This window comes from Lonchura striata, chromosome 3 (assembly GCF_050655825.1).
Source record: "Lonchura striata isolate lonStrDom1 chromosome 3, ASM5065582v1, whole genome shotgun sequence".
Lineage (NCBI taxonomy): Eukaryota > Metazoa > Chordata > Aves > Passeriformes > Estrildidae > Lonchura > Lonchura striata.
The window spans coordinates 48,123,615-48,146,755 of NC_140705.1; the positions used below are offsets into that span (position 1 = coordinate 48,123,615).

Sequence of the window (23,141 nt, forward strand, 5' to 3'; positions counted from 1 at the left end):
GGAACGGAGCTGCTGTCGGGGCACCCGCGAGTCCGAGGGAGGTGGGGGCGCGCGGGGGGACGTGGCGCTTTCTGTGCGAAGCTTCACCTGTGGGCGCCGCGGGTAACAGCTCCGCTCCTCCGCAGCGCCGGCACCGCGGGAGCCTCCGAGCCTGCTGCTACCGAGTCCAGCCTCCCAAACATGCGTGCGTGAAAGGTAAGCAGTAGCATCCTTGTCTTGCGCCTAGGCAAGCTGAGAGACAGGAACAGAGTGACTTGCCCGATGCAACTTCCTGCCACTTCTTTTTTATTTTTTTTTAATTGGGAAAGTTTTAAGTGACCTAGGACCAGAGCTGTCAACTCGGGAAGCTCAGTCTTCTCAGCCCCAGGCAGAGAGTTGCAATTCCTATAGCTAGTATTGCATGAAAGCAGTGCATCATCACTTGGTGTGTCTCATGCCAACTCTTAAAGTTCAGTTTGGTATGAATGAAAGTAACCACTCTCTCTGTTCTTCTGTCACTCCCTCTTAAAGCCATATAAAACTGTGACATTTTCCTGTGTTTTCAAGTTAGAGTGGCTTGCCATTAGCAATGGCAACATAAAAAGTAGTCACAACTGTGAATAAAATACAAGAAATATTGCTCAACCCTGGAGATTTTTCAGTCACTCTAAGAAGATCAACTGCAATTTAAATAACACTAAAATTTTAATATCGTCCAAACAAAGACAAAGAAAATCTCAGCCTAAATATTGCCACATTATGTTTATCATGCCAACTATTATTATAACTCACTGCAGTATTTCAAAAAAGGAACAATTCAGCTGAAGTGCAGCAGTGGGAGTCAATAATTCAGATGCTGTTTATTACTCTGAAAGACTCTAGCTGGGTACCCTTGGGCAAGTCACTCCACCTCTCCGTGGCTCTGTTTTCTTTCTCATAAAACAGATAAATGTGCTTGCTTGCTTCACAAGGGTGTTGAGAAGTTTAATTAATTAATAAGTTTCATAACTTCTTGTAGATCCTTGGGTACATCATTCTACAGAAGTGCTAAGTATTATTTCAACTAAGAGTTTCCTTACTGTGTCTCATCACTTATATGTGTTTTTTTAAGTGACCTGAATTATTAACATTTTTAGGGGAAGTCATCAAAGTAGCAGTTTTGGATTGGGATTGTCTTGATGCTCTGTAAACTTCACTGAGATGTGAAACCAAAATATACTAACCACAGTGTATTTTAAAGAGGCAGGCCTACTGGGCCTTTTAAAAAAAGAAATTTTCTTGTTATCCGAAGTAAGAACTTGCCTTTGTTGCTGTGTTTGAAGTATTGTGAGTGATGTTTTGCATGATTTTGAATAGCATCTGAGTGCTATTAAAAGAGAGATATGAGAATAGTTTTTAAACACATCTGCATTCTGTACTGTGAGCGCTGACCTCAGAAGACACTTGGTGCTGATTTTCCACTACACATTGATATACAGTCTCCTTTACAACTCATTCTTTGGTTAAAGAGAATGTTGCAGGAAAGAAATGCATAAACTGAACCACTGACTGCCTGTGGTAAGAGTTGACAGATAGGCAAACACAGTTTTTATGGCAGAGTATATTAGTTATTGTAACTATGTATTGAGTAATCTGCACTACAATGGTGAGGAAAATGCAGTTTATTACCTGGCCAAATGTTAGATTAGATTTTTATAGGTTGCTTAAATTTATAAGTAAAAATGAGTAGCTGAAAGCAGGTTTTAGAGTTATATCTTGGGTTTGGCACTTTTTAAAGGCTCATGAGGTCTATGTGTACCATTTCTTTTCCTCAAGGACAATGACACTAAGTACGTAAGCTTTTTTTAAAACTGAATTCAAATAAAACCTAGATCAGAGGTAGTAAAAAGTGGTTCATATCACCAGGTAGCTGTTGGGTTGTGAGTGAACATAGGATGTTTATATCTTAGTAGAGAAATTATCACATCCATCAGTACCCAACAGTCTGAACAGTGAAAACTGGGGTTAAATGAGGAGGTAAATGTCCATAAAACTGAAGTGTCCCTTCTCTCAGAAGTGATTGCATTTAAGTAAAATTCAGTCACATTCTTAGTTTGTGTATGGAAGCTTACACATTTGGCACCCACAGCATACTTATAGCAATGCGCAGAAATAAATCTAGTTACTAGTGCTATTGTTCCTGGATATTTTGCAAGAAATAAATCCCTTTGGGGAGGGGGGGTGTGCTGAAGGAATTTAAAAAAATTTTAAAAACAGCTTTCTGTAGCCATTGTTTTCTTGCTTAGACTTGGTAATCCAAATGTGTGGTGAGTGAAAGAGGTTGACTTTTTCTTAGCAAATTGTGTTTAATTGGTAAATATGACATCTCAGCAGCAAGTTTGTCCTGGCTGTTCTCACCTTCTTTGCTATCTCCATTCAGCTGAGGTCAATCAAAGAGCTGAGTTACAGCACTGCATTCTCCTAAAGCTGTTAAACCATGGTGCCAGTTTTTGTTCAAGATTATAGCCACATACTTACTAAAAATAATTTAGTAATAAGTAGTTTAGTATAAATAATTCTGCATTTGACTCCCTTTGCACAAGTTTTTTGTTTATATGGGTAAACTTTGTGATGTCTCTTAGCCCAGCTAAGCCTAACTGGGATAGGGTGAGGTGTGACAGTGCTGCATTAGTAAACCCCTCAAATCATTATGCACTGCACTTTGAGCAGATTCAGCTATGTGCTCCAGATGAGAACTGGGCAAAGAAGCCTGTTAGGAAAAAGGAAATTTAGCAAATGTCACCAGAGATCTCTCTCATGAATGCTTTGTCAGTAAAAGTTTAGCAGAAGTGAAGTGTTGGTAACAGAGAGCTGACCAAAGGGGTCTGGGCATTTTGGGCATCACACAAAGAACAGAGCACTGGAAATGTTTTCTCACATCAGGTGCTGGCATGACACTTTCATCCACTCTTGGGACATAGTCAGGTGTGGAAGCACAGGTAAATGTGACTATTATGTACACAGTCTGAAATTACCTTTGTTTAGTCTTTCTTTCTGTTTTCCCCTTGCTTAGACTCAGAGTATACAAGAGCAATCAGCAGTAGCATTATTTAGAGTGGCCAAAGGACCGTAGGTGATTTGACTTTGGTAGGTGTTGTATCTCGGTGCAAAAGAAATGTAATTTTAACATACAAGTCCTTTTACCATGGTTGGCCTGGTTTATGCCTTTATTTTATGGGGTTTTTTAATCAGAAATATTAAAAAAGCTGAGCATTTTATATAAACCTGATATGCTTTCTTCATCCTTCTAATGAAGTGGCTGCTAAAGTTGCTAAAGAGTTTTGAAAACTTGTTCACAAGCATTTCTGTGTTCCTTTTAATCATATCCTTGCAGTCATGGTTCATCACACTTTTTACCAAAATAATCTGTCCAGTTTCAGTTCTGCTATGAGAGCCATGCCTGCACAACTTAAAGTCAGAAATGAGATCATAAGATTCTAAATTTCAAAATTAATCCATAATTTAATGGTTGTGTTGACACCTGCTCGCAGATTGCTCATGCACACTGTGAGTACCTACATGTAGCTGTTTAACTCCATCTGCAGTTGAGACTTCTGCCCTTGAAAATGTAGTGATCACTTTTTTCAAGGCTTTGTTAAGGGTATTCTGGGGAGCACTGAGGACAGTAATAGCCCTTAAGGAACTAGAGGACAATACATTTTATTGCCTGTCCTAGTTTGGACCCTGAAAAAAGCTGTTTAATCTGGGTGCATGTATATTACATATATGGAGAGAGAGAGAAGCTATATGCTCTCTATCTCTGTGAGATAGATGATGAGTTAGCAGCAGAATTGTATCAATAATAATGAACAACATACTCATCTGTAGCAAGATGTGGCTAACAGGTAGGGTGGTACAGTTTAGGTCTACAACCACAGTGACATTTATCCTTGTGTTAGATCAAAGGACAGACACAAGTTTAAATGAACCTGTGGTTCTTCTGTGTGAGTACACATTTGGAGTCTGCATACTCACACTCTAAGGTTATCTGTAGATAATATAACAGCCAGTGTTGGTTCAAATTGCTTAGATTACAAACTCCTTAGGTTCAGAAATTGACTAGCATCAGCATCTTTGGACTTTGCTTGTGCTCCTGTATGCTGTCACAATAATTTAACATATATGTTTGGCATGGTTTTATCCCAGCTGTCAACTCAGCCCCACACAGCCACTTGTTCACCCCCTTCAGTAGGATGAGAAAGATAATTAAATTTTAATTTTAATTATTATTTTTAATTATTTTAGATAATAATGAGGAAGATAATAAATTAAATTTAAGGAATTTAAGAACATTTGTGGATTTAGATACAGTCAGTTTAATAGATAAAATCCACACAAAACAGAATTAATTCACCACTTCCCATGGGTTGGCAGGTGTTCAGACATCCCCAGGAAAGCACAGCTCCGTCACATGGAATGGTTTCTTGGGAAGACAAATGCCACAACTCTGAATGCGTCTCTCTTTCTTCTTCTTTCCCAATATTGTATGCTAAGCATGACTTCATATGTAATGGAATATCCCTGTGGTCAGTTGGGATCAGTTGTCTTGATTGTCCCCTCCCAACTTCTTGTACGTGCTCAGCCCCCTTGCTGGTGGGGCGGGGGGAGAGGCAGAAGAGTTCTTGGCTGTATAAATGTTGCTCAGCAGTAACTAAAACATCCCTAAATTATCAACATTGTTTCCAGCAAAAATCCAAAACATAGCTACTATGAAGAAAATTAACTCTAACCTAGCCAAAACCATCACAACGAATATAACAATAAAATATTAATATAGTTTTTTGTGCAACACTGAGTCATAAACAGGATATGGAAACATAATTAAAATGTGTTCAGATCCTGTAGCAAGGGTATTATGCATTTTAGAATTCCTGTCTATTAATATGAAGTCCTGTGGAAATGCTTTACAAATAAAAGTATTTGCTATCTTCAGCTACTCTAGTTTGTAGATATAGATACAGAGAGTGAGAACTGGTTTTGTAAAACTCCAGCAGAATCACATCATTTGTTTGCAGCATCTTGAAGACCATTGAAGGACAATTAAACAAATAAGCAGGAAATATTAAAACTGTTAATTGTACATGGTCAAGAACAAAAAATGAGGGAACTTAAAACACAAGTATTTGGAAGAGTAAAGGTTAAGGCCAGCAAAATAGAGTTAGTTGGAAAGAGGATAAAAGTTAAAGTCTGACATTAGAACACTTGTTTTGGTATCAGAAGTTTCTGGTGTTGTAATCAGTCTCCTCCGAAGTGAGGGAAGATGGATGGCATGCAATTCCCTGGGATTAGGGACAAGGCACAAGGAGGAATTCTGGCACAGTAAATTGACTTTCCCCTTTTGCATATAGGATTATTTTTTCCTGTCCTTTATTTGTGCCTCCTGGGCCTCGCCATTGCCATGTGAAGTTTTTCCAGTTCCTCCTGCACACCATGACTGTACCACTGGATCCACACAGAGGCTCCAGTCTGCCCCAAGCATTCTGTTCCCTTGCTCCCTTCTTGTGGCTGGTGGTTGTGCCTTAGGGCTGTGGGCTGCTCTCAGAGGAGACCCTCAACATCGTTCCTAATGCCTGACTCCAAAGGGTTCGCAGCCTTACTGACCCCCAGTGGGTCTCTTTGCGAGGACCAGGAAGACAAGTTACTTCTCAGTTGTTGCCAGAGGAATATAGTTTCACCACCCAGATTGTGCAGGAGCCTTTGTTCTGTGTTTCTGAAGTGCCTGTTACTGTCATAGTCCTAAACCTCAGAGGTGCCCTGCATGCTGTAATAGAGTAACATGTGGATGAGTGATTTGCTTGGCTTCTGGGACGTTAATGGAGCCAAGGTAGGGAATATATCCTCTTGGCCTAGATGAAAATTCTCAAACTGCCTTCCTCTAGTGTTAACATCTGTGAAAACACTTTAAAGTAAAAACCAAAAGCTAATTTTAATTACTGAAATGGCCTTTTGAAATTATGTCAGCACAGGATACAATGCTGGTGTTCTAGAAGGAATCTTTCTTTGGTAGTTTATAGTTTTAAGCCTTCAATGATAAAAGTGATTGGGCTTTCATTCACTGAATGTGGATGCCTTAACAGGCATGTCTGTACTGGTTGGGAATGATCATCTGCAGGATTCTAGATGTCAAAATTACTTCTTTGCTCATTCTACAGAGTGAGATATGGAATAAAAGATCCTAGTAAGGGTTAGGAATAGTAGTGTTAGTGCAACCAAAAAATTACTGGGAAAGCATTTTTTACAGGATTGTAAAACAGAAGGAAACTGTAAATTCCCAGGTTATTTATGGTTGACTACTTAAATAATGTTTTAAATCATGCAGACTATTTAAATCGTGTTTTCACTTGAGACAGAAGGTTATGCATTCAGTGTGTGTGTGTTTATGCCCTGTTAATTTCTATGTACAGTGATAAAATAGACAAATAAGCTTTTAACTGGAAGGAATTAACAAATGAAGCTTCCATCACAGATGTCTTACAGCTCCTAATGTGAACTTATAAAAGTATTTTGCACTTGCTGTCTTACCTGTAGCATGGTGGAGAATGAATGCAACCCTCCATTCTCCTGGAATTATGGTCCGACACAGCTGTGTACTGCTCTGCACAGATCCATTTAATTTTGTGTTAGATCAAAGGACAGACACAAGTTTAAATCTTAACTGCTGACAAGATGGCATATACTGATAATCCCTATAGGAACTGGCTGTTTCTGGTTGCATTGGGACTTTCATAGTGCAGCTGTTAGACATAAAAGCTGATAAAAACTTCTTTCAAGGTATTTGAGATCATTTCAGAACAAGTGCAGTACTAACACCTGGGTACCTGAGCTGTACTTTATTTATGGCAGATGTAATTCTGAATTATATTTGGGGTTTCAGTATTTAAGTTTTTAAATATCTTTGAAATTATATAATTGTAGTATGTTTTTCATAGTGAAAAAACCAGAGAAAGAAATGAAGTAATGTCCCCTGTTGGTTAAGGTCGTAATAGGTGTTTTTCAAATTTTAAGCAGTGATTTTTTTAGACATTTCCAGCATTTTTATTGGAAAGCCATATAGTCGCTGGTTTTAGTTCATCAGTCAAAAGGTGGGTGAAGGACTCCTGACTGCTCCTGTCCCTTGGGACGTGGGAGTTTCCCACCATGGTGTCCTGCCCCATAGCTTTGAAAGGGTCTCAACAGTACTGCTTGTTGATGTAGAAGCTATACAGCATGGGACTTCAGTCATTAATTGATTGTGATTATTACAGCACAAAGATAAGTTTATAGTTTTATTGTTTCTGCCCCATCATGCACCTAATTATGCTGTATTGGATATGGTTCTCTGGAACCAAATGACAGTATATATATGGGAATTAGTCTCCATTGACCCTTTTCACCTCTCTGTTTTCGCAGACTTACCCTGCATCTTTTAGTACCAGAATGTCACTGGATTTAGTTAATATGTTTGCAAAATATTTAGATTGGTGGTAAAACTGACTTTGTTGAACAAAACAGCTCTTCAGTTGATGTAACTGGTGTGATTTTAGAATGGTACCATTATATAATGGTACCAAAAATCCCAACTGATATATTCCATGTTATAGATTTTGCTCCTCTCATCAGCAACGAAGTCAATTTTAATGTGTGTGAAAAGATATTTCAGATATTTGGACAAAGTGCAAAAAAAAAAAAAAAGAGATCCTACAGAAGTTTGCTTTTCTCTGCTGTGATCTAACCTGATGCTTCTTGTGTTACATTTTGGCAGTTGCCAGCACTGGGACAAGGATTTGTACATCCCTTTCCATTTAATGCAACAATATTCCACACACATCTCATTGCAATGTTATCTATTAATTTCCCAGTTTTGGTAGGACAGCATCTGTTGCTGGTGGTTGACCATTTCTTGTTGAAATACCTGTGACTTCCTTACCTCTTTTAGTACTGGGTTCTAAAATTGCTTATTTTAGGTTTAATACCAGTTCTTGTGATGTAATTTGTGACAAAACTGTAGTGACATTGCTGTTCGAAATATAACTGCACATTATAATTATATAAGCATTGAAAAATATTGAGTAAAAAAAGTTCATTTTCACTGTCAATAATTTATGAAGTGCAAAGAAATGATGAAATTTACATCCATGCTGACTCAGAGGTCATTTTCTAAGGTAAAAGTTTGCACACTGAACTGGAAGATTTGAGTTTTGTTAGTATGGTGGGACAGATTTTCCTTTAACTATTTGAACACATTTCTTAGGCAAACATTGTTTCTCAGGTATCTCAGGTAACAATAATGAGAACTGTAGCCTTTGTGGAAAATAGTAGCTTCCCAAAAGAAGACAGAGTCTGATGTGTTCATGTCCTAATCCTGGGCTCTGGGAAGACCTTTTATTCAGAAACCTGAATAATCTGTGGTGTTGTAATGCCTCCATTTTGTGCAACTTTTAGTCATCTGAAATCCCACCTTTTTTGTTCCTGACTGTAAATGTTGACAAAGTGCCCATGTCAAACATGGGTCATGGCTAGTGTGGGAGATGCCAGCAGAGACACCTGCAGCTTCTACTTTTTAAGAAGTGTTGCAAGTTTGGTCCCAGCTTCAAAGCAGAGTGGCTCCTCAGAACTGATACTACAGAAAACCACAGTTCTTTACCAGTTTTTAGTTTTCAATCACCCACAAGGAGGTCAGATTGCTTCAAGGACAGCTGTGCTATCTGGTGATCCTGGCAGTGCCATAATTTCCTTTCCCTCCTCCTCTGCCCGTCTCTCACTCCTCTGCTCTCACTGATGAAGCGACAACTCTGTGCACATGTGGCAGGAATAAGTTGGCCTCTCTTTTCTTTTAAATAGTTTGTTTGGTAAAGTTATCTGTATAAACTAATGTTTAGTTAGCGGTTTCAATTTTACAATGCTTTTTTTTCTTTCTGCAGCTGAACATCTATCAGTTGATGCAGATGGGGAGAACTAAAATGGTTAAGATTTAATCTGTGTTGGGTTTTCTTTTCTGGAATAATTGATGTTTTTTACTGTTTGTTTCTACCAGCAGTAGAGTGGAAATCATGCAAAATGCTCTTTCAATCTAGAATTAAATTACAACATTTTCAAAGCACACTGTATAATAGTGTTTTCTTCCCTGGGTAAGCATCCTTCATTTTCCTTTTAATTTTTAGTACCTAATCAGATCATGGTTTCCTAACTGAATGAAACCCCCTCGTTTTCAGAAAAGGTTGAGTTGCTTGGTAAAGTTTTTCTTGGAAGATGTGGCTGGTAATGATGCAGTGTAATATGAGAGCAAGAAATTCCTTTCATTTTAAAAATGGTATTGTAAGTGCACATTAAATAATCAGAAGGCCCAGACTCCCAATTCTTTCAAGCTGTCTATTGGGCAAACTTGTAACAAGCTCACACACAACTGGTAAGCTGGAGCTTATATGAAAATTTATCTGCACAGATCCAGCTTCACCTTAGCTATGCTGATAATCAAGGTTCAGAGGTCTGCATGGAAAGAAGGTGCACTCCTTTCCCACTGCCTCCTCCCATCCTTCTGTCACACCAGGCTGAGTCCTGCAAGGTTATGGGACAGGGCTCACTGTCCTTACTGAGTCATGGCTGCTGTTAGTTATTGTCTTCATATCACAGGAAGGTTGTCAGTATTATTTAACCAAGAATAAATGATTTTGTGCTCCTGCTTTTGTCACTGCCTATTGACTTTCTTCCAGCTCATGACTCTGAATAAATATACAATAGGTTGGTTTTCCAGTTATTCTGTTGTTAGCCTAAATAATGTGGTGTAGTTGTTCCTTCTCATGTAAAGGTAAAAAAAAAAAAAAGAAAAAAGGGTTTACTTTCTCATTTAAATGTGCACATGAATAAAGGGTGAAAATGTGGGAGGCTATTGAATACTGAAGAGTACAGACTGTGACTTTTTGGCAACATTGAATGTGTTTGATGATGGTGTAATGCTGGGAAATGTGTGTTCAGATTTGCAAAGGAATTCTGGGAAACTTTACTGTATATTCCCTAATGGTTGATCAGAAATAACTTAAGGAATACTTAAAACCATCCCTAAATTTATATATGTTCTTAATTGTCACTGATGTGCAGAACGCTTACAGAGATCAAACAAAAAAGGAAGGAATGCATGAAGTCCTTACTGCTAGCTGGGATATTTTTCTGCTTGTGTGAACCAGGAATTTTTTTCAATAAATGGTTAACACAGAAAAAGCTACAGGCATTTTTGGCTTTTTCTGAGGTATTTTTTAGGTTCTTTCCTCTGCCCACACTTCTAAAGGATCACTGCGGCTTAAAAAAAAAACTGTAGTGGTTTTTTTATTATGACAAAGCAGTTTTTACATCAATTTAAAAAATTACATCATGTTTCAACACTAATGTATTGCTTTGGCTGGTTTTTACCTCCTTCCCATCAAAATATACTGTTGTTTAGTTTCTTTCAGCATAGAGGAGAATACAAGTAGATTTTAGTAGGTCTGGATAAACTGTGGTGCATGTGTCTTTTTGTATGTGTGTATGTGGGGAGAGACTCTGTAGATATGTAGAAGTGTTACCAAATAAACCAGCCTGTGATAATTGTGTGTCCTGTAACAATTGGTTTACATCCAAAACAGGGCAAAATGTACTTGCAAAATTCATTAAAATACTATGAAAATGTCATCTTCCCTTACATTCTGTTTAAGCAATTATGCTGCTTGCTGTAAAAGATAAATCTAAGCAGTTACAGGGTACAATATATTTGTAGATATGAATTCACAACAAAATTATGTATTTCTTGGCCAAAGATACTTGCTCACAAATTAATTTTAGGATCTGAGCCCAAAAATCTAGAGGGTCTGGGCACCCAGTAGTCATAAAGGGTACTTGTCTGTCAAAGTTTTCTCATATTAATGACTTTGTTGAAACAGGATGTGGGTCTCTAAATAAGGCTTTAGCAGCTTCAGTTTCTATTAGAAAATTCTGGCTATGGAATAGGGACCTGTGGGGAGTAAAGTAAAAGGTTGCTTTGTACTTCAACTTCCTACAAGTTTTATGACTGAATCCTATGAAACTGGTTTTCCATGTGAGAAAAAAAAAAGTATCTGTTTTTAGTTTTATTTTGCTTCTATTTTTCCTTTTAATAATTGAAAACTACTGTTCATTATTTACATAAAAGTGTCTCACTTGAGCCTGCTTTCCATAACCTTTTCCCTCATAAGAATTCCAGGAATTTGCTGGCTTTCCTCAGGGGGATCTTGGCCATGTTTTATCTGTGACTTTAGGCCAGATAGTTGATAATTTCTGCAAAGTAACTTACTATGTTTAAATTGCATTTGCCTCTGCATATATTTCCCATTTGAGCACATTTCAAGAAGTAATGTGCATAGAAGAATATGCATTTTAATACAATGTTCAGCCTTCTTGGTAACTGGCAGTAGATCTCCACGTGTAAAATGGAAAGCCCCTTGGAAAAAAATACTAATAATACAAACCCCTAAAAGCCCAGAAGGCAAAGTATTTCAGCTGTTTTTCTAAGAATCTGCCACTTACTGTTTCCCTTTTTGACTCCTGACTTGCTCTTTTTATCCCTTTTATTAAAATGAGGACGTGTCAGAACCGGAGGCCTTGAGCCCTGTATAAAGTGACCCCAGTACAAACCTCCAGCATTCCTCATCTTTCCCTCTCTCCAGCTGCTAACATCAGCCAAGGCAGCACGCAGGCTTGGCTGCCGCCAGCTTCCTGGCTCTCCCCCTTCCTCCTCCCTTCCCGCCCTTCTCCAATTGCCAGTACAGTCAGCACTGCTTCATATTAGGCACCGTTGCAATTATTTGAAATCTCAAGTACAAGAGCTGTTGTTGTGTCACTTCAGCTGATATCAGCTCCTAGAGGGCAAAGTGTGGGAAGAAAGGGGCTTTCTTCAAAGTGTACAGCTTTTTCTCTCATGTGAATTGCTCGGTAGATGTTTCGTCTGACATATTCAAGTAGAAATTATTTGAAAATCACCTGGAGAATACATGGGGTTCGTTAGATGGAATCATATTTCCCAGAAAGGCTCCTGAATGATGGTGTCTCCCAGGTTCATTTTCTAACTCATTCTTTCATGTCCATCTACCACAGGATATTTCAAAGATGGTTTGGCTGCCATTGAGACCTGGAGATCTGATGCCACAATGAGGACTCACACACGGGGAGCCCCAAGTGTGTTTTTCATACACGCGGTTTGCTTTGCCTTTGCCTGCGGCGCCAGGGAGGACCAAGACACGATGGTTCCTTTTGTCAACGCCAACTATGACAGCTACCCCATGCTCTACTTCTCCAAGGGAGATGTGGAGACTCTGCGGCTGCAGGCCAGCACCACGCACCAGCACATTGCGGCTCGTCTGATTGAAGCAGTGCAAACCATGCTGTCAAATCCCCTGGAGTACCTTCCTCCCTGGGACCCAAAGGAGTTCAGCGCTCGCTGGAATGAAATTTATGGCAACAACCTTGGGGCCCTGGCCATGTTCTGTGTGCTCTTCCCTGAAAATATGGAGGCTATCAATATGGCTAAGGATTACATGGAGAGGATGGCAGCTCAGCCTAGTTGGTAGATTTTTGTCTTTTTTTTTTTTTAAGTTATTCTTACTGTATAAACTGCTTACAGTTGGAGGAGTGCGTGGATAAGTGAATTGCTTAAATTTTGTCAGTTGTACTAATATTCATTTTAACAGCAACTAACTTGCTGAATGCATTTACCCTCATCTGGACCAGTAGTGACACACAGCTTTTCACCTTCACTGGACTTACCTTCTTGAAAGTTAATACTGAAAGGAGCATGACTCTTTATGCACCACTCTGTTTGCTGTAAAAAAAAAAAAAAAAAAGTAATCCAAAGCTACTCTAAATCAGAAGAAAGCATTTAATATCTGGTTTTTGGCAAAAAGTGCTAACATTGTTATATTTAATTTTTTTTCCCCCAGATTCATACATATCCTTTGGGAAGAATTTAGGAAAGGGGGACCTATGAAAACAGTATAATTAGGTGTAGGTAAAAATTACACTCTTGGGCTTCTGCAGTCTTCTCTGACATCTGTCTGAGCTTTGGTTCAGACTGGCAGCTTCACTTGGCTGCATGGCTCTTGGGCCTCTCCTCAAGACATACTAAGACATGATAGTTGTCTATCTGATTACTGGAAGTGCCTGAGTAATTGGCATTTTGATGACTACCTCCTGGATTAACTTCCTCTGAATGTGAGTTGTCATCCCTACAAGTTACTTTGTCTTCTCTGTGCCACACTCTTTCTATGGGAAGAGAAGTTAATGTTCTCACTGTAGGAGTGATTCTAGAGTTGGTACCCCAAGGTCTCTTTCTTTTCATACCCACCTGCAATTTATCTCCCCTTTTTGCTAAGGCAGATGCATTTCCCTTACCTCCCTGCACCAGTTGCCACTTGGTGAACCTTGCAGCCTACAGTCCAGAATTACTGTCACTGTGAATAGGTCAGAGGGCAGGGATGTGGGCTTTGCCAGGATAGTGACATCAGACTAGGGCAGCAAGATAGAGCTGGATGGGATACTGCTCCTTCTGTCATAGCTGCTCTTCTACAGGTCTGTGGTGACAGCAGCTCAGCAGAAGTGTGAGTCAAGATTCAAGTCAACACAGGAAGAGAAGCATTAGCTGTTCAAGCAGGATTCATTGCTCAAACTACTATTCCTTATCCTCTAGTAACCAACTAGTAGTTGGTTAATGTTATCCTTCCATGGGCCATCACTGGAATTATGCTGTATTTGAGCCAGCATAACTTGGGATCTATATCCTCCTGATGGGCATGATTGAAAAGCCATTATAGTGCTTGGGTTCCCTTGCACTAAGTATTAAAATATTCTGTGAATGCCACAGAAGTACATGAGCTAGAGCAAAAGAAGTGATGGGAGACAGAAGTGACACACAGGCCTGCATGTCACAGAAGAGAGGACGTGGGATTTAGGAAGAAAAATATCGTCTCAACAGTGGTGGTAATTTCCAAAATCTCCCACTGAAGCATAGCAATACAAAGCTTCAGTCTTAGCCCTGGAGACAGTGTGGAGACAGTTTCTCTTGGCACACTGACAGAGGGATATAGCTTACAGAGGTGAATCCAAGGATGTGTGGCCATCTCCAATAGGACACAGACTGCTCCAAAGTCAGCTCCTTCCTCCTTAGTTTCATTGTTCACACTCTTTCTTAACTTGTTTTTGGAAGGCTATAGTTATGTGGCCATCTGTTTTAATGAAATTAGAAAGAGGGGGAAGCATTATTTTGAGTAGGAGGACTTGTTTGTGTCTCTTTTTTTCAGTTTCCTACATCTTACTCTCTGTCTCAACCTTATTTAAGTTCCTTATGTTCTGTGATTCCTGCCCTGGATTAATTGTGGTTGTTCTGTCCCTTGTTATAATGCTCTCCTTTGTCGCAGTTGACCAGATACCAATCAGAACCAAGCAGATATCCCATTTCCACTTGGCTTTGATGTTATTTACTTGCCTCCAACTACTGTTTTTTCTCAAACAAGTATCTTACATTACCTTTGTGAAAGAAAAACCATGCTTTTCCTGAATTTTCCTTCTAGTGTAGACATCCCATTCAGAAATCAATCAAGTTTAATCAGGATTTACTGCTTTGCAAAAGGAGTGGCTGCAATATGCTTAGTAGTAGTAGAAGTGCAGGAGGAAATTTTAAACATAGGTGATAGAGCTGGGCTAAGCTGCCCTTTGTATAACCTCCAGCTGGCCAGCTCCTCAAATGCTGTGGCAGAAACATGAATCTGGTTTCCATTTTTGTTTCCTCCCTGAGAACTTGTGTCTCAATGCTGTCAGCATGGAGTTTATGCTATAGCCCTATCAATGGTGGCAGTAAAACAGATCTCTCTCCCTTGTCCAACAGTGGTTTTCAGAAAAGTAGGAATGTGACATCTCTGAGGCATGTACTGCACTGTCTGGCTTTGCTCAAATATGCTGGGTTAGCAGGCTGGAGGACTGGGCAGACAGATTATATAAATCTGTTTTTCCTAAGAAGCTCAATTTAAAAGTACCAGAAAATGTTACTGCATGTACTTCACTTAGGATAAGACTAGGAGAATAAACATGATAAACAGGAGTTCTGGCTGTTATGTGAGCTGTTCTAGCAGTGTCAGAGTGGTGGAATTTTTTGTCCAGTCTATCTAGGCATGTTTGGTTTTCCTCAGACTTTGGAAAAATACCATTCTGGATGATATATTATAATTCTTGTCCTTATTAAATAATTTGAGGGCACATGTGTTCTGGTCAGGAGGGGGAAAAGAAGGAGCAGTCTTGATGTTGCCTGACTTTGGAGCCTTGCATGTTAGGAGAGTCATCTGCAATAACTCTTAATTTCATCAGAAAAGAGGGCTTTTCCAAAGAGGTATCCATAAAGTAAGAAAAATGGGCCTCTCCTTAGACCTCCTCAGTAATGTAGGTTTCAAGAGTGACATGTAAATTTTCTGGAAAAATATCTTTTTTATCACTGACAGATTCATCAACATGTTGGAAAGTTAAATCTGGCATTGGCAGCTTAATTCTTTCAGCAGTATAATCTGGATCTCTTTTGACTTCTGCTGTCATGGCGTTGGCTCTAAAATAGCTTTAGAATTAAAAAAAAAAAAAAACAAACAAAAAAACTTAATGAGTTATCTCTAGTGTTTGTGGCAATGTTAAGTAAAATTTAAGCCTTACCAGAAAACAAAAATGTATGTTTTTAGCCTCTGCAGTAGTTGAATAAAAGAAATATGGTTTAAAATGTCACTGGTTATTTGTTTCAGAATTCTAGGAGATTAAGGAGACTGACATTTTAAATTTCTTCTTTACATTAGTGGAATCCTCAACAGTACAAATATCCCAGGATACAATTATGAGAAAGTTGACAGGTAATTGATATATACATGGAAGGGGCATGTAATTAAGAACTCTGGTCCTTTCTCATCTATTAAAGTAGTCATTTTATGTCACTTAATAAACTACACCCATAACTGAGTTCCCATTTGTGTCAGCTAACAGAGGTTGAGTCATTTGTCATAACAAACCATGTGGATAGGCATGCTGCTCATTAGCAGAGCATCCCTAATGGTTACATCCCAGAGTAGGTTTACATTTTAAAATAAACAGAGGGGCACTGGGTAACAGCTAACTATAACAATCACCCAAAATAATATGGGAACTACACTTTTGTGGTGACTAGCAACAGCAAACAAACGTGAATTGATATTTTAGTTGAAATAGATGAGCATTAATGGTTTTGCTTGTAAAAATTAAAAGCTGGTATTAAATAAACCTGTTGGGTTAGATATCTAGATACTTTCTAAAATCTTACGGGAAGTTTGTCCTTATATTTGAACCATAATACCTTTTTATAGAGGGAACAGAGGATATTGATGTGTTTTCTGGCATTTTATCTCTGACTGTCCCCTAGAGCACTCCCCACCAGAAGGGTGTTTTGGCCAAGAAGATCTGTGCTCGTGATTCTTTCCATATGCCTCTGGCTCGTCCCGTTCCCGCACTGAGTGGAATGATGTAATCAGAGTCACACATTGTGCAGAAATAACAGTTCAGTCAGATTCTCTGGTTTGGACAAAACAGTGAAAAGCTTTCTTTCCTAAGCCCACCTTACAAACAAATGCCTTGAAAGTTCGCAAATTCTGTACCCTTCTTGTAGCAAGAGAGATATTCCAATTTGTAGTGGCCAGAAACATTTCTGTGGGTTTGTTTTTGGGCTTTTTTGCACATACTTGATGCTCCATTTTTAAAGAGAAGTATGTTTACCAATGTGCAGTAAGGTGTGGGATTTCACACTGGCTCTGTTGGTTTCACAGGGCAGATAATTACTCTCGAGCACATGCAGACATTCCAAGCAAATAGAAGCAACTAACGAGAAGCTAACAGGAGGCTTTGGGATAACAAATCTGTGACCTTTCTGCTGCTTTCTTATAAACTAGCAATCATGTAGGCTTCTGTTAAAAAGTTTTGGAGCATCCTATATAGGACCCTTGCTGCTAGTATGCAGATAGTGCTAGATGTTGAACAGTACAGATTACAAGGTAAAAATAGATATGTGTAAATAATTAAACATGTGGATAATAATCTAACTAAAATAAATTCATATATGCCAAGTTGAAATAAAGCAAGTCTCTGTGCTGACACCAGAAATTTATAACTTCTGTTTGACTCCCAATAATCAACTAGCAATCACATTAAAAAAAACTTCGGGGGCTTTGTAAGACTGTGGAATAAAAGTTAGTATAAAAGAAGCTTGGAGGATATGCTGTCTCCTACAGAGAGGAAGAAAAAAGGGTAGGCAAATGAATCTGATATCTGGAATATATGTTATGTTAGTAAGTGAAACATCAAACCCTTATGCTGCTTTTATCTTCTACATATGTAGTGTTTAAAAATAGAAATTGTGCATATCTATGAAATTAAATGGCTAGCTGAATTTTGGAGAGCTTCTTTAATATCTAAATTGATATGGAAGATAAATTGGTGCTGACGTTCTGTGGTAGCTACTGGGACCTCACTTTGTGGCATGACTGGTAAAAAAATTTGCTAAAACAAGAGCTAGAGGCAATGGAGATAACTTAATTAAATTTCTGTGTTTGTTTAATATGGCACTGAGAACAACTAAAACAGAGTCAGTTCTAGTTTATTTGTGTCAACACAGAAGCATCATAAAAGCAGACCCTTTGTGAGAAGGACTCTCTTGTGATCAAAACCAAAAAAGAGAATATCTGAAACAAGATTTAGAAGCATCAGAATGATGATTACAGACCTATGAGAAAACAGAGGGAAAGAGGTTAAAAAGTAGATTTTCCTTTCCTCCCCATAGCACATAAGCAGTGCAACTCTATTTTTATAGTAAGCTCTTTAAACATCTGTCTATATGTTGCCTTTTTTCCCCATACTGACATTAATGTAGCCTTTTGCATTTAACCACTCCTTTGCCTTTTTTCCTGTCAACTGAGCCGCAATGAGCACAGGCATGTGAGATTGGCTGCTGCTGAAACATGACTGGTAAAGTTTTTCAAGTATGTTTTTTATTTTTAACTCTTGTTTTTGCAAAGAACCAAGCATGAAGGTTGGGCAGATAATGGGGTTTTTGTTTTGGCAGCCAACCAGAAAAATGTGGGAAGGGCAAAAGCTGAGAAGGTGGGTTTTTTACAAAGAGTCTTCTTTTTTCTTCCCAAATGTACAATTGTAAAGCATTGCTCCAGTTATTAAGAAAATATTCCGCTGGAAAAAAAAAATACTTTGTTTTGGAGACTTCGTAAAAAAAAAAATTAAGATTTGGTCTGGTTTATAAAATAAATGTTGGTGGTCTCATTCCCTTTGAAAGGTGTTCTTGATAGGTATGCTTTGTCTAGCTGTGGAAGAATATTTCTCTCTCTTGTGTGGTGGGAGGTTTAAAACTGAATCTTCCCTCAGAAGTGAGTCAGGACAATAGCAGGAGTGCCAAGGCATTGCCCTTGGCATTGGGAAGACTGCAAAATTGCACAAGCAATCAAGAGGTCACTTGGCCCCATTGCATGCCTCATTTGCACCCACATTTGACATTTTGTGTGCATTAAACTCAACCATGGTCATAGCTGGCCACCATATCTAAGGTAGATGGCATCGAAATGCAATGCAGGGCTGTCTTAGAACTAATTTTCACCTCTAAGCCATTAGAAGAGAGTTCTCACTCACCTCCTTGGCATGCACTTAGCGAGATTGAGAATTTCAGTACTGAGGAGCGAGTAGTGGCATCCTTCCTTCAATCTCATCCTCCAGGAGTTATTCTGCAGTGATTTGTCATGGGAAAGTTTTAAGCATTAAAAATCAGAATGTGGATTACTTGTGTAATGCATGTGTCAGGATATGCTTAATTCTTCATTTCGTATGCTCTGATACCATGTTAGTTGTTGACCTAGAGGTGAAAATTCAGATCTCACGCTACTTGGAAGGGTATTCTATATCTCATATTAAAAAGGGTATTTTACTATTTACTTCAATTTGTTTTTAAGGACTGGATACACAGTGAAGGAAAGATGAGTCTAAACATCCCACATGATCAAGAAACTCACTTGAGCAGCAGAGTTTGATTTAAATTCTGCCCTGAACTGGCCAGACAATGTTTTTTTTTTTCCCCTCTTGGCTTGTATTTCTGAGGGAAATGCTAATAGAATAATAGAAACAGAATTGTTTGCATTGGAAAGGACATTAGAGATTCTCCAGTTCCAAAACCCCTGCTCTGGGCAGGGACACCTTGGATTAGACAAGGTTGCTGAAAGCCCCATCCAGCCAAGCCTGAACACTTCCAGGTTTATGGCATCCACAACTTCTCTGGGCAACCTGTGCCAGTGCCTCACCACCCTCACAGTCAAGAGTTTCTTCATAACTCTCAGTCTCTTTTTTTTATTTATAACCTTTCCCCCATGTTTTATCATCATCTGCCCATGCAAAACCCCTCTTTTTTATATGTCCCCCTTTAGGTACTAAGAGGTTTCTTTAGACTTCCAGGCTGAACAACCCCATCTCTCTCAACCTGTCTGCACAGAAGCCATCTGAGCTTCCTCTGCACTTGCTCTAGCAGGTACATGTCCTTCTTATGTTGAGGAGCCCAGAGGAGTTTGCAGCACTCCTGGTGGGGTCTCACCAGGGCTGAGTAGAGGAGCAGAATCCCCTCCCTCGCCCTGCTGGCCATGCTGCTTTTGATGAGCCCAGAACATTTGGCTTCCTGGGCTACAGGTGCTCATCAATGGGTCATGTCCAGCTTTTCATCCACCTAAACCCCAAAATCCATCTCTGTAGGGCTGTTCTCAGTGAGTTCTTTTCCCACTCATGTCTGCCCCAACCCAGGTGACTCTGGTAGTGAATAGTGAGAAATTAAAGAAACACGTTTCTACTGAGAGGATAGGCAGTAGTAGCATCTGGAATGTCAGGAAATTGAGAGGTTGTAGGGATCTTGGCTTTGTTGGTGATAGTAATTTTTACTTTCCATCCAAAATTTTATGCAAACAGTATATTTATTTAGGGCTTGGAATTGCATTTAATGAAGGTGCTCTGTATACATAGAACAAATGCAATTGCATACATGATGGTTCTTGATGCCATCAATTGATCAGTGGAAAACAGGGTCTTGATCCCCCTCTTCATATTCATTGTTCATTGCAGAAGGTGGCAAATCTAAAACAGATAAACCACATTGCACCATGCTAAATTTCTCAGCACATGTAGGAAAACCATACTACTTATCCATAATTCCAGCCTTACCCATGGTCTCTTTATTTCTCCAGTTTCTTCATGGAGGATTTCTATCAAACTCTAAATGTTTAAAATAAAGTAACAAAAATATTTTATAGGACACAGATGAACAAAACTTTAAAGAACACCCCAGGCATGTATTTATCCTGTGCCATTCACAGGATTTGTCCAGACAGCAGATTTTTGTGCAGAACAATGCATATGGCTTTGGATATTTATGGAGTTTGATCATGAAGTAGCAAACCTGTTCAGCACTTTTTGCTCTTTCAAAATCTTCTCAAGTTTCCAGATAGGCATCTCTTCCAAATATACCTATACATACAGATATAGGTATATAAGTGCAAAAAGGTACTCTAGGGGTTCCTTTATCTTTTAGAATTTAAAATATATTTTAGAATTTTTAAACAGTTGCCTTTGCTTATATGTCTGTTCAAGTTGCCAAGTTCATACGTCTGGTACTAAGTAGTTGTTCTGTAAAAAAGAGCCCATTATAGATATTTTTATTTACTTTGAGTTTGTTTGCTTTTGTTATATCTGATACCTTTAAAGACTGACAAGGCTAATGCAGCCTTGAGGTAGAGGTTACTTGCTGTCATCAGACACAGTTAATTGTGAAGCTGAAGTTCATACTCTCTGATGTTCAGTTTTAGTCTTGAGTGGCTTAGAAATAGCTTGTGGTACAGGGCAAAGTGTGGGCTTGTTTTTACCTATCTTTGTATAAATACATACCACTTTTCTTAGTAGTTAATAATTGGCCCTGAAAACACTTTTTTCACTTATATTCAGTGCACGCCTGTGGCTCTGTGCTTTCCCCCAGTTTATCAGCCAGGCTATTTACCAAGTCTGACACTGGGAGATGCATTTGAAAAATGAGAACATAATTTAGATACAAAACCATATAATGCTTGCTACTTGATCATTCTTCTTGTGAATCATATTCCACGTTTGATGTACATTGCTTGGTTCCTTTGAAACTAAGTTAAGGGGGGTAGCACTGATTTATAGCAACTAAAGAGTTGTTTCTTCAGAAGAGCTTCACCTTAAGAACAGATGGTAACTGTGGGTTTGTGTTTAGAAATTAGGATCTTTAAATCATCCTCTCCAAATTTCTCTAGTACTTGTGTGAATCTCTTCTGTGAAATTAACTGTAAAGAAGTGCAACTTGGGGGCAGTTATGACCAAATTGCTTGTCTAACCCAAGCTGGGTAGCTGTATCCGTATGTATGATAAGGGTGCCTAACATAAGGGTTTTTACACTGAAAGCCTGTGGGCATTGTTTTGGTTTTGTTGGGCTTTTTTGTTTTGTTTTGTTTTTTTTATTTTCCTGAAGATATCAGGAGCCTAAATGCAGTTAGAACTTCTCGATTTATCCCCTCCCATGTAGAAGACTGCTTTCTATTTTGTCAGAAGCAGTGCCATGGAGACTACTACATGCTCTTACACTGTAGAATTTGATGTGGTATTCTGTTAGAAACTAAACATAAAATTAGCATACATTTTAACAATGAAAGTTACAATAAATCAGTTCCACTGGCAAATTCCATTTTAAATTTAGTCAGGTAAAGATCAGGTTTAAGCAGAATAGGTTTAGCATAATTTAATTAGGAGCTTGTGTGTTGTTAAAAGGATACTGAACTTTGAATTAAATATTTTAAACTAGCTCAAATTCTTTCATTGTACTTTTCTTCCACCCTAATGTATAGTTTAGCCTCAAAGTCTTTGTAATTGTTCCAAGCAGATGCCTTTAAAGTGAAATTTCCTGTACCTATTTGAACTCTGACTTCTGAATAAGCAAAGGTTTAATAAAACTAAAAATACTTTGGAAATTAGAATCCGTGATATAGCTGATCAAAGGAATTTTTCTGTGTCAAAGGATTCCTGACTGGAATCATGGTGCCAGAGTGTTGCATATAATTGGCATAGAAGGTAGTAGTTTTATGTATAGGATCAACAAATGCATCTCCCAGTGTCAGACTTGGTAAATTTTAATAGTTATTTCAATTATAAGGAAAGATGAAGAAGCAGAAATAGAGAATTAATCGAGATTGACAAATAACCAGATAACTCAGACTGATGTATTTAATTTAAATCTGTGAGACAAAAATGTCATTTAAAAAAAAGGAAAAAAGAATGTTTAACTTTACTGCAAGCAGAAGATGGAATCAAAGCTGAAAGAAGGTGAACAGTTAAAACTGTTGGAAATTCAGCATACAGTTTCCTTACATGAGAGTATGAATGTGCCAAACTTGAGTTCTTCCAATGATTTAAATATGCTGAAATAAAAATTAAAGGTCTTTTTTTTTTACTTGCACATGATGTCTTTTACCAGCACTGCAGTGCCTTAGGCTGATGGTCATAATTTTTACATGCCATATTAATGCATTTGGAATGCCAATAAATGCTTCTGTAGCAGATTTTTTTTTCATTTTATCTTGCTCTTTGGGGATTTTTTTTTTCTCATCTGTTCACACTGCTCCTTACACAAATGAAGATGAAATCATATTTGTCAAGTCATAAAGTAGCTGAAACTGGAATGTGTGTGCCTTCAGGAGCACACCACCATTTCTACTGATTGCAGTAAGACACTCATGTCAACAATTTATATTAATTTCTGTAATAAAAAATATATTGCAAAAAAAGTGAAAGAGGAAAACATAAAAGCCTGAAAGCAACTGATAATTTTTCAGTTTATAAAAGTTTACTTTCACTGTGTATTCCTTCACATTTTTATTTCTGTAGAACCATTGTCTGGAAGTACTGTAAGTACTGCAAAACTAAAGTCATTGATACACAATATATGTCTGATTTAAGAGGAATATTTGCTCCATACTGTCTATATTATAAATTTTCATGGTAAAAATTTACTATTTTGCTAAGTTCAGTGTAATCATTGGACA

General features: G+C 38.4%; 2 protein-coding genes across 3 annotated transcripts in view; both read left to right on the forward strand.

The window, feature by feature from the left end:
- NT5DC1 (5'-nucleotidase domain containing 1) overlaps positions 1-8,627 on the forward strand; it is a 147,806-nt gene extending 139,179 nt beyond the window's left edge. The window contains exon 14 of the transcript XR_014953721.1: positions 126-8,627. The gene's annotated coding sequence lies outside the window, so the exon portion shown is untranslated. The remainder of the gene's footprint in view (positions 1-125) is intronic.
- The window catches only part of DSE (dermatan sulfate epimerase), a 34,381-nt gene that overhangs the window by 363 nt on the left and 10,877 nt on the right, over positions 1-23,141 (forward strand). The window contains exons 2-3 of one of the 2 annotated variants that reach the window (XM_085575054.1): positions 126-195; positions 12,097-12,565. In XM_085575054.1, the coding sequence (XP_085431180.1) occupies positions 12,150-12,565 (416 nt within the window). In that variant the 5' untranslated portion in view covers positions 126-195; positions 12,097-12,149. Of the gene's footprint in view, positions 1-61; positions 196-12,096; positions 12,566-23,141 lie in introns of those variants that run through there. The other variant, XM_021555512.4, reaches the window with a different exon arrangement.